Genomic DNA, 12,074 nt, shown 5'->3' with positions numbered 1-12,074 from the left:
CTCGAGAGAGCGGCGAGCCGGAGCCCGGACACCGAAGAGCCCACCGGGGGTTAAACCTAAGCACGCAGGCGGAAGAGCGGCCGGCGCGGAGCGGGACCTGAGAGCGCGGGAGCCTGCGGCGCCCGCCCGCCTGCTGCCAGCACGGTCCGCGGCCCTGAAGCTCCCGGGACCTTCCGGGGCGGGCCGCGCGGGCGCCTGCAGGACCAATTGGCCCGCGGCCGGGGGCCACCCGCACTGCTCTCGGCTCCCGGGCGGACGCCTGCGGGCTGCGGGCAGGCAGCACGCCGGACAGCCCTGGGCCGGCGGCCATGGCGGCGGCCCTAGCGGCGCGGGGGGCGTCGCGGCTCCTGCTGGCGACGTTGCGGGGTCGGGGCCGGAGCTTCTCTGCCACGGTGAGTGCCGGGGCCCGCGGTGCGGGAGGAGGGCGAGGCCCCGCGGCGCCGGCTGGTGGCCGTGGGGGAAGGACCCGGGCCGGCCCCACAGTGGGCCCGGCTTCCGGTGTCGGACCTCGGGGAGCCGCGTTCGGACGCCGGGCACCTGCCAGACGCCTGGCCGGAGACAGGGGCTCCGCAGCATCATCGTTTGTCGTTGTCTGCGAAGCTGCCTGCCGGAAGAAAACCAAGGACGAGTTTTGTGTAAAGAAAGTACAAGTAGCTGCAAAGCTGTCTGACGCTGAGGGTCACTTGAAGTGACTAAAGGCGCGGCGCGCTCGCCGAAAAGCCGCTGGCTCAGCGCGGAGTTAGCTCACTTGTTTTGCTGAGATGTTTGGGAGGAGTTAGTAACAAATTATCGTATTTGGGGGAGGCAAATCTATACTTCTTTCTTCTTCCGCGGGGAGTTTCGTCCTTTTTCTGGCATCAGAAATTAATATATTGGGATACATTAACTGAGGGGAAGCTTTAACACGCAGCACCACCTAGTGGGGAAATGTTGTATCAAATTTCGTGTTTCATCTTAAGAGGCTGGCTGGAGCCCCTTTGCCCTTTGCAAGTCTTTAATAGGACACATTGAAGATAGCTCGATGGTGGAGGAAGCTGAATACTGTTTCGTGGCCACTAAGGTGAGAGCACGAGTTCTGTGCTTACTGTCACCTAAGCGTATCCCAGGGTACACCTGTACCCAAGGTGCTGATGATTAAGTAAAAATATGGGGTTCAGAGGAGTGAACAAACAGGATTTGAGAGGCTGCCACGTGCCAGGGTCTAATGCTGGGTGCCTTCACATTCAAGATCTCCTTAAATTTAACTCTCTCAAAAAAATCTCGGGGCGCCTGGGTGGCTCAGTCGGTTAAGTGTCTGCCTTTGGCTCAGGTGATAATCCCAGGGTTTTTGGATTGAGTTCCATATTGGGCTCCCTGCTCAGCAGGGAGTCTGGTTCTCTTATCCCTCTGCCACTTCCCCTGCTTGTGGTCTCTCTCTTTCTCAAATAAATAAATAAAACCTTAAAAAAGTGTCGACAGGTAGAGGTTGTGATGCCCCCACCATAGACACGAGATACTGGTATTGAGAGAAGCTAAGTGGTTTGTTCAGCATCCCCATAGCTGAAAGTAACCAAGTGAGGCCTTGGATGAAGTTTGTTCTCTCCAAATCCTCTCTACGTTTGCCTATCCCCATCCCCATCTCCCACAGAAAAAAAAAGAAAAAAAAAAGCCCATCATAAAGGGTTCTGCAGAAGGTGTGTCTCCAAGGGGATCATTTGTGTTTCGTAGATGAAGTTGCTCCATTTCACAACCCTGGACACGGTCCCTGTTCTTGGGCAGACACCTGTGGTAAGCACAGAGCCCGTACCGTTGCCCTCTTTGGGGATGTACATGGCAGAGAATGTGGAGGAAAACAGCGCAGGGGCTGTGTTTCACTCACTCCAGGTGACTGCTGCACTGCCCACAGCATGGTTAAGAGTTTTCCTGGCAGCTACTCAGAGTGGACACATAATTTAATTTCTTTTCCATACTTTCCTGAGTTGTCTTAACATATTTAAGTGACTAATAAAATTTAGATTATTTCCTATAACAGGTCACGGTAAGAGTAATGGATGTTTTGGATCTTAATAGTTTAAGTGCTTTTGATAACAGGTCTTCAAATGTTTTTATTTAATTAAGAGGGTTTTTTTCCCCCCCTCTTTTTTTTTCTTACATTAGTTATGGAGAAGGGTGGTTGACCTAGCAAGGAAGAGAGACAAGAAAATTGGTTCATTAGCAACCTTTTTTCCTCTTCTTAGAATAAGTTGTCCTTTTTTTTTTTTTTTTAAGATATTAGTTATTTATTAGCAAACGTGCACCAATGGGAGAAGGGGGAGAGGCAGAGGGAGAATCAGGCTCCCCACTGAGCAGGGAGACTGGTGTGGGGCTTGATCCTAGGACTCTGAGATCGTGACCCGAGCTGAATGCAGATGCTTAACCGACTGAGCCAGCCAGGTGTCCCAGAATAAATTGTCTTAAAGTAGTTTTACTTATTCTGCCGTTTTACTTACTTTAATGTCAGTGATGAACAATTTCAGGGTTTCTGAAGTGGGAATGAGTTGTAATTTCATGGTAGGGGATGCAGCTAAGCCCCCAGTTGCTGTTTGATGAGGAGCCCTTTATAATATGTTTTGTCTTTCTGGGTGACAATCCCTTTCTTACCTGAGCCTTCAGTAGCCCTGCAAATAAGTATGATCGGAGATATTGGTTGGCATTTATGCTGGAGCGAGAGCTAAGCTCCTCTGACTTCTGCTAGAGTGTCCTCTCCTTTCTCTGGCCATGATGTATAGAGTTCTTTCAATTAAAAAACAAATTTCATGGGAAGTGGGGGCATGTTAGCCAACAGGACTCTGGGTTTGTGAGTTTCATCACCAGGGTGAGTGTGGGAACAAGGTGGACAGTGCTCTGGCCAGACTGGGGGAATTTGTCTTACTGGTATCCTGGAAAAACTCACTGTACTAAGGCAAGGGCTTTTTGCCTGTGGTGCAGGGGATCTGTGGACCCCCAGAAGTTATTATCCAAAATCCTGTGTTAAGTGTGTGATTGTGTTTTCCCCCCTGGAGGTTAGTTTTCATCAGAAAGGGGATAGTGCACCCAGAGAGTTAAGAGCCATGTGAATAGGCAGTGAAGAACACCAAGGTGTGTGGGACTGTCCAAAGAGCAGTGGACCAGGAGTATAGAGCCCTGAGTTCTAATTTGGGACCTGACAGCGGACTTGCAGGGTCTCCTTGCATGGGTATGCTTACCGTATTTCCCACATCTGGGCATGCTGGCCATTAGTAATACAGTCATGGTAAGATGACCAGTGGTAACGGCTGATGGTTGTATCTGTGATAAACCAGAGACACAGAATTGTTAAGTGTGAGGCAACAGTAAGTGTGAGACACCTTAGCATGGAGGCAGCTTATTTTGTATGGAGCTAGCCTCGTTGTTTATTTTTTGAGAACAGAGGAATCCAAAATGGTCACTGATTGTTGCCCTTAAGGTATTTTTCTGCATCTCTCATAAGGGAAAGGGCTATGTATTTGAGTTTGACTGAACCTCTACATTTCAGGTATTATGTGTGTTCTTTTATAGGCAGCAGATGCTCACCATTTGACAGCAGAGGAGAGGAACCAAGTTATCCTTGACCTGAAAGCAGCAGGATGGTCAGAATTACATGAGAGAGATGCCATCTACAAGGAATTTTCCTTCAAAAATTTTAATCAGGTAAATATGACATATCCTTGCTAGTACCCTGGTCTGTCTGTGTCCTCTCAGTCTGCAGCTCTTTAATACTACTGGTGGTCTGGTCCCGTGTGTATCCTTAGGAAGTCAGTGACAGCTGCACTGTCCTTGGGGACAGGTGCTGCCATCCAGCTGGGTGAGTCCCAGCTCTAGGGGAAGGGAGAGGTTTTTGTCATCTGGAAAATCAGATTCTGAACCCTCTGGTTTGGTATGGGTTAGGACATTTAGTTTCCTTTCAAAGTTTAAATAACATTAAAAGGATGTGTGAGTTTCTTGTGTGCGTCAGAAGAGGGCTTGAGGAACAGCAGTAGAGAAACATACACCTGCTCCACTGATTTCCCCCTACTTTTCTTGGATGCTTGTCAAGTTTTTTTTCTCTGTGTACATGTATTTCATTCTCTAATTCAAGCCCCAAGCTGCACGTTTTTCTCTGATTGGCTCGTTTTACCCCAGCCCTTGCAGCTTTTCTTAAAAGCTGACCTTCCCCCTTGAAGACTCAGCTTTAACAAGGTGACTGTTCCATTAGAGCCCCGCCCTGTTTAGAGAGTCATCTCCCATGACTTACCCTGCAGCTCTTACCCCACAGCATTTGTACAAGGTCGGTGCTTTTGACTATTTCATGTTTGTTCAGTGAGTTTGGTAATCCTCTGGACAGATTTACTGTTTTTATTTATATTAGGTGTCAGCATCTAGAAGGCAGAGACCATGTTTGCTTCAATAACTCTCTATTGTAGCTAACACAGTTCTGGATACAAACAGGCATTTGATAAATGCAGACATTGATTACAGTGTTTGCTAGTTTCTGGAAGGGTGTGTGAGGACCAGGTTTCCACCAAACAAACCTTCGACATGTTTTCCTAGGAAATGCCGTTGGCTCCACTGAGCTGCATGCCCTCTTCTGCTCTCCATCCATCTGGCTGCCAGCCTTCTGCTTTCAGTCTCCAGCTCCTGAGGAGACCTAGACCAAGCCGGCTCCCTGTCCCTGCTGCCCCATGTGCTCGACAGCTCTTGTCAGGGGCTTAGCACTCTGTGGCTGGTGGCAGCGAATCCCATTGGTACAGTAAGCTCGTGCATAAGCTCTAGGTAGCATTTTCCGGGCTTATTAAAATTCTTACATGTGTACAGCCTGACTTCTTTAAGCCTGGGCTAATTTATTGGGCTTGAACATGTGGCTTAAAGTATTTGAGTAGCATTGCCTCAGGCTCTGCCCAAGAGTCAGTCATCCAGCCCCCGCTAACCCTGTGCTTGGGGCGACTTTCAGAAATAGGAGGAAAGAGAAGCTGTGCAGGGCATCCTTGATTAATTGTAATACTATTCATTGGGACGTTTTATTAATTTGACTTAAAAAAATTTTTTTTTAAATTTTCTTCATTCAGCTTTTAGGAGAAAGAGGCAGATGACAAGAAAATCAGGGAGTGTATTCAGAGAACGAGCCCTGAGATCATCTCCTGGGGTCAGTTTTCCAGCTGGGTCTCTTAGGGCTTCTGCATGTCCAGTGGCCGGTAATTGCAGCTGATGTCGTGACACCTGTCATTGCCCACCCGCCCAAGATCACCAGGACCACCCCTGGGCTTCCTGGAGCAGGTGGGACTGAATTGCTTGTTGCAGCAAGAGGGAGACTGAGCGTATCAGGGAACTGATGGTGTTGGGAAGATAGTTTGGTCTGGCTTGGACACTGTCAGGAAATGGGCAGTTCTGTGCTTCAGTATTTTAATCCATCTTACCTGTAGGGAGGGTAGACTAAAGTGGGGCCAAAGCTGAAGTGGGCAGAGAAGCAACACTCACTCATTAGCTGGGAGAGGGGGCACGTTTGGTGTTTTGTGGTGTGGACAGGGTTCATGTTTTGTCTGTGTTCACTTAACCTTGTACTTGGTCTTGTTTTTGTTTGAATCCATCCTGCTCGTGGAGTGGCCTTGACTGCTGTTCGTGTGTAACCTCAGGGCCTTGGTGTGCCTGCCAGGCCAGCTCCAGCTCTCAGAGTTACCTTTCCCTTTTTCACAGCCGATGCTTACAGTCATGACCCTCTCTTCCTCATAGATGCTCACTAACCTTTTATTTAGGACAGAAAAGATCCCTCGTCTTTATTATAAAACAATAATAGGAAACGCTAAAATAGGATGTTGTACATTAAGAAAATGTCCCATTGCAACTTCTTTCATCTAGTGTTTATTTTCTAGTCTTTTTCCTCTGATAGAGTTTATCCACAACATAGTACTTTTCATGCAGTAATGGTTTTAAAAACCAGCTTGACTTTTATTGTAAAAATGGTATTTATTCACTCACCAAATATGTATGAAGCATCTTCACTGTGCCAGGCACAATTCTAAGCTCAGGTAGTTCTGTTCTAGTGCAGAAGATAGACAAGAAGCAAATGAGTAAATGGCAATGAAGAGAAACGTAGGATTCCTCATATATATATACATATATATATATATTTAAGATTTTATTTATTTATTTGTCAGAGAGAGAGAAAGAGAGAGATAGCGTGAGCGAGCACAGAGTAGCAGGCAGAGGCAGAGGGAGAAGCAGGCTTCCTGCCAAGCTAGGAGCCCGATGTGGGACTCGATCCCAGGACACTGGGATCATGACCTGAGCCGAAGGCAGCTGCTTAACCAACTAACCCAGGCGTCCCAATTCCTCGTATATTTTGAAGAAAGAACAAACAAGACTTGCTGTTAGATTGGATATGGTGCGGATGGAGGGAGAGTCAAGGATGATCCCAAGGTTTTGAGTCCAGTGGAGGAACTGAGGGGCAAGGGAAGTAATGCGTAAGTAAAGGCAGGAATTAAAACATTGGCACTTGTAATCTAGCTGGTAAGGAGGGAGGTGGGGCTGTGATGTGGGAGATGGTGAGGCAAGAGGTGGGGCAGTCCATTGGTATAACCTTCTTAGAAGGTAGTTGGGGAGTGTGTATCCGCTTTTATTTTTATTTTATTTTTTAAAAAATGATTTTATTTATCTGACAGAGATCACAAGTAGACAGAGAGGCAGGCAGAGAGAGAGGAGGAAGCAGGTTCCCTGCTGAGCAGGGAGCCCGATGAGGGGCTCGATTCCAGGACCCTGGGATCATGACCTGAGCCAAAGGCAGAGGCTTTAACCCACTGAGCCACCCAGGCACCCCCCGCCCTGTGTATTTGCTTTTAAATTCTTTTTTTTTTTTTTTTTAAAGATTTTATTTATTTGTCAGAGAGAGAGAGGGAGAGCGAGCGAGCACAGGCAGACAGAATGGCAGGCAGAGGCAGAAGCAGGCTCCCTGCCGAGCAAGGAGCCCGTTGTGGGACTCGATCCCAGGACGCTGGGATCATGACCCGAGCCGAAGGCAGCTGCTTAACCAACTGAGCCACCCAGGCGTCCCGTGTATTTGCTTTTAAAATGCACATACCCATTGTCCGAATCTAGAAATTTATCTTCTAGGTATTATCCTGTGTGTGTGCAAAATGGATAGTGAGAATGTTAGCCTAGAATTTTCTGTTGTGAGGAGGCATTTCCATGTGCGTAGGCACAGTTCCATGAGGCCAGGTCTCTCTTGGTGTGGTCTTGCCCTTAGCAAGAGTTGGGGAGGCCCCATGCCCCTTGTGTTCCTGGCAGTGGCAGCACCTCTCCTGGCCTCAGCTTTGGAAACTGGAGGGAGCTGCTGTCCGAACTGGTCACCTCTTTCCCTTAGCGGAGTTCAGCCCACACTGGATGTCAGTATATATTTTTAAAAGTCTGAGCTGAACATACAGCTAAAAATTCTGTTCTTTTTTATCTTAATAGGTTATGGACATTTACTTAAAATAATTCTTACTTAAAATAATTCTTCAGGAGGAAGGTTGCACTTGCTGGGTGTTACTGTTTTTAAAGGGCTTGCTAATGTAGTATGTGTAATGAAATGGTGTCACAAATTTGCGTTAGAATTCATTTCTCTTATCACTATAGGCAATGAACCATACCTTTTAGAAACATTTTTCATGGGTGCTTGGGTGGTTCCGTGGATTAAGTGTCTGCCTTCCGCTCAGGTCATGATTCCAGGGTCCTAGGATCGAGCCCCAAGGTGGGCTCCCTGCTCCGTGTAGAGGCTGCTTCTCCCTCCCCCTCCTCCCGCGCCTGCTCTCTCTCTCTCTTTTTTTTCTCTCTACCTCTCAAGTAAAATTTTAAGAAAGGAAGGAAAGGAGGAAGGAAGGAGGGGAGGGAGAAAAATTAGTGACCCTGGGTGAGAGACCTAATTCTCAAAGCTTTGGGTTGTTCTAGGTTTCACTATAACAATAAGTAGCCAGCAAAAAATACAGTGGAACTTTTTTTTTCTTAGTGGTTTTATTCTAGGATATGGTTAGTTCCAAATGGTCCGCATTCATTTGATAGCTCAGATGGGTGCAAATATTTAGAGGCTGTAAGAGCAGAATTCCCAAGGGGTTCTAACAGTGTTGGTGGCCGCCAGGGCAGAGGTTGTGTGGCCAGGAGCTACTGAGTCTTCCTGGGGGAGGTGTGGAGGGTCGAGGGGCAGCATGATGGGCACGGCGAGGCTCCTTGAGCCATCAGAGCATAGTGCTGCCTGGACTTGGAGCCACAGGTGTCTGTGCTTGGAGTGCTTGGACTCACACAGGGTGGGCTTGGCATTTGTGAGGGTGTTTATGAGCGCTAGATGCTTTTCTTCTGTTCTTGTAGAGTTAAGGAGGGAGAGGTCTCTCAGAGACAAACTGATTCTTAGGTGTTTGGCAACTGCAGGGTGCCTGAATGGAAAGAAGAAGATGTCTTCTTAGAAACGTGGGGTACATGTCTTATAAAGGTAAATTGTATTAGGTGTTATGGGTCGGGTCAAGTGGGAAGCTTCGAATCAGGTGCGGTTTGAAGCTTTGGAGGTAGGTACGGAAGAAGGCTCTGGAACCCAGGAAACAGCTATCCCAGATGCCAGCAGGTGGAGCCCTCCTGGGCAGGAGCTCTGAGTGGCTGTGCAGCAGCTCAAGCCCCTGGGGACTGTTCCTGTCTGTCTCTCCCTGAGGGATGCTGAGCCTCCCTTGTTCAGGGTGGAGAGGAGCGAGTATCGGGAATAGGCCAGAAGCCGCCATGGGACACTGTACCTGATTTGGTATCTCTTGGGTGAGTGAAGAATTCCAGGAGAAGGCCACAAGGAGATTCCAGTTGGTAATGGAGAACACTTTTTTGACTCAGGAGAAGGGGACGCAGCCTTGCCACAAGGACCTGGGATTCCCTGCATTCCCAAAGGAGCTCCTGTGCCGGCCAGGGCTGCCTCCAGTGGACTGGCCCTTGAGGCATTTGATTTTCTTAGAGTGCTCATAGGAACTGGTTTACCCTCAGCCCATTTTGACCTACAAAAATGGCCCTTTTCAACTGCATAGCTGGTCTCAGGTATAGCTTGCAGGCAAGGCCCGAGCTTCATTTGTTTGGCCGCTTGTTCTTCACGTTGTGGTTGCTGTAACTGTTGCTGCTGAGAGGGTGGGGCGCGGGGAGGGGCCCCCTGAGTGGCGGGGCCGTGAGGGTGGGGTGCCAAGGAACACCATTTCGTGCATCTAGCAGCAGTAGCACCATATGTGAGTTTGGGGTTGGTAAAATCTTTCCCTTCCTGTGCCCTGGAGCTCCTGCTGTAGAGCTGTTGAAAGTTACTGTTGCTCACTTACTTTATAAAAATGTTTTATTGAGGAATTTGATAATAGGCTTATGGTTAACATTTTGAAACACTTAGTGAAGTCAAAAGCTCAATACCAGAAGAAAGACAACTGTTAATGAAAATCTTAACAGTCCTCAATGGGACACGGCTCTCAACAGTTCTCGTTGTGGAAGAATTAATTCAGGTTTCATTGTTCATTGTTGTAAGCCAAAACTCGGTGCAAAGTTCTGAGTCAGTAATGCAATAATAGAAATGTCACATCTGAGTGCTCTTCAAAGTGGAAACGTACCCTGCTTGTTGAAGGTAGGGGAACACTCCCAGGAGGGTGTTCCCAAGGCTGATTCATCATGTAGCTTAGAGAGTGTCCTTTGCTGTTACCATAGAGGCTCCTGTCTGTGTGTCTGGGAACCAGGTCAGGTGAAAACCTGTATGCTTATTGCACACGGTGGCCTTGGCGTCACTCATCCCCACTGATGGGCTCTGTGGCTGCCGTTGACTTGAAACCTCAGAAAGCATCCTTCGTTGTCACTGGAATGGAGAGCAACACATCTGAGCAAACTTTACCTAACGTTGGAGGAGCTAATTAAAAATACCTACGTGGTGGGGCACCTGGGTGGCTCAGTCGGTTAGGTGTCTGCCTTCGGCTCAGGTCATGATCCCAGGGTCCTGGGAACGGGCTCCGCATCGTTGGGCTTCCTGCTCCCCGGTGCTCTCCCTCCTTGTGCTTTCTAGCTCTTTCTTTCTCCCTCTCAAATAAATAATAAAATCTTTAAAAAAAAATTTTCTGTGTGGTGTATTCATGCTGGGCTCCCGGGAGTTGTGGGCAGGTGATGCTCGTGGTGTCGGGCGGTGGCTGGGACAGCAGTGTTGGTGTACTTCAGAGGAGCGAAACTAGAGACTAATGTCATTGGGCATCTTGCTTCTGCTGTTTATCTCATAAAATGGGTTTAGGCCCTATGTGTATTTGTGAAAACACATGTAATGGACAGACAAGGGGAAATGTAAAACAGGTGTCCAACACGTAAATATGGCGCCACGGTGTGGCGTGAAAACACTGGGGCTGCTACCCCGGCCTTTCATAAAAGTGGACTTGCAACTGCTTCGCGTTTTCTTAGTCGTATAGTAAATCTTCTGTTTACAGAACGTAGCCAAAGTATTCTGTGAAAGTCAAACAGCCAAGAAATAGAATTTCCTCAGCAGTCTTTGTCTTGCCCTTTTACAGATGGCGTAAAATCAGGTGTGTAAAAAATAAAAAGCAGTTTGAGCTGACGTGAAAGGTATTTCAGATTTATGCTTTGCAGATGATATTGGTATGATTAATGCATTCATTGCTTTTTTTTATTGCTTTTCACAGATAATGTACATGATGCATGGAAAATGTTGTGGGTTTAAATCTTTGCCAGCTTTAGACTGTGAATATCAACAGATGTTATCATATAAGTACTATAGTTATTATAAAGTAAAAAATTTTTCGTGAAATGCATTGACATAAATTTCATTTATGTAAATTGCTTTCATTAGTACAAAACCTTAGCGTAGCCGTTAGGGTTTGTGAAGCACTTTAAATGAGATTAACTTGGTATAATGTGGTCAGAAATGGGTTGCTTTAAATTTAACTGACAAGAAAATAACACTCAAAAGTTAGCAAATTACCGAGGCATTTGTTTTCTGCCTGCATTGCTGGGACTGCTTAAATAGGTTGAATATGAATTAATAACAATGGACTGCCGGCTCAGTAATTACAGAAAATAATTTAAAGGAGACCTCAAATAATAACTTCAATGTATTTTGGTCTTGCTCTTTTCTGTTCTGTTTTTCTTGAGCTTACCAGCCTTTTGCTTCAATACAGCCATTGAAAACAGTGTCCATGTTTGCAAAGAGTTTTGTCTATAGAGTTTGGGCACATTAGGGCTGTGATGTAGAAACTTATATTCACTCTTTCAAAGTATGGATCTTGGGTATGTGAAGGAGCAGCCTCAGCAGCTGGTCATCTCTACCTAGCAGCAAGTAGAATGGTGCACTACTGTTTCTGTGGCCGGGGGGGTGACCAGGTACCCTCTGCTCCCAGGAGGGAGTCAGCCCCCAACTGTGGACAGGTGGGAGAGGAGCTTCTTCCATGGCTTGGAGGTCTTTGTGTTCTACTCTTTGCCCTACATCACTGTAAACAGAACAGCACGTCGTCTCCCCCATTTTGCAGATAGTTTACTGTTGTATTGCCCTTCCGATCCAGGCTGGAATGGGCCATTTTAACTAGTTCACTGAATTTCCCAGAAGGACCCTGAACCAGACCGAGACCGTGAGATTGCTTGCGGTCACTCTGGATCATGTCACAGTGGGTGTCACACTCACATCTCTGATTCCTACAGCAACATGTTTTGATACCACAGTGACACAGAAAGCTGTTTTGTTTTTACCTTTATTTTTTTTTTTTCTAGGAGATACCTTTTTTCCAAGGACTACCTGTTGGATTACTTTCTACCTTAAAAGGGTTTGACAACACTTCCCTGAGAAAGGCACTATTCACCAGCTAAAACAAACAAAGCTGTACTTGTTCAAGAGTAACCCAGGTATCACTGTTGAGCAATCAGGTCATTGAATTGTATTGTTAAAATCAATCTTATCAAAACAGCCATCGCCGCTAATGAATCTGTTTGCTCCTATGCCCTCAGCCGGCAAGGCAGGATTGTGGCCTTCTACTGTTATCATTCATCTGATTTCCAGTGCCCTGTCCTCACCATTGCAGCCCTGGCTGTGGACGCATGCCAGGCACCTGGAGAAGATCCAG

General features: G+C 47.1%; 1 protein-coding gene across 5 annotated transcripts in view; it reads left to right on the top strand.

Annotated features, from left to right (window-relative positions):
- Positions 1–221: 221 nt before the first annotated feature.
- Positions 222–12,074, top strand: part of PCBD2 (pterin-4 alpha-carbinolamine dehydratase 2) — a 58,610-nt gene continuing 46,757 nt past the window's right edge. For 3 of the 5 annotated variants that reach the window (XM_044227235.1, XM_044227241.1, XM_044227226.1), the window contains exons 1-2: positions 222–392; positions 3,535–3,666. In XM_044227235.1, the coding sequence (XP_044083170.1) occupies positions 309–392; positions 3,535–3,666 (216 nt within the window). In that variant the 5' untranslated portion in view covers positions 222–308. Of the gene's footprint in view, positions 393–561; positions 1,061–3,534; positions 3,667–12,074 lie in introns of those variants that run through there. The other 2 variants (XM_044227219.1, XM_044227249.1) reach the window with 2 other exon arrangements.

Source organism: Neovison vison, chromosome 1 (genome assembly GCF_020171115.1).
Source record: "Neovison vison isolate M4711 chromosome 1, ASM_NN_V1, whole genome shotgun sequence".
In the NCBI taxonomy this organism is placed as follows: domain Eukaryota; kingdom Metazoa; phylum Chordata; class Mammalia; order Carnivora; family Mustelidae; genus Neogale; species Neogale vison.
The sequence above is the reverse complement of the archived record's forward strand: the minus strand, read 5'-3'. Positions and strand labels throughout refer to the sequence as shown.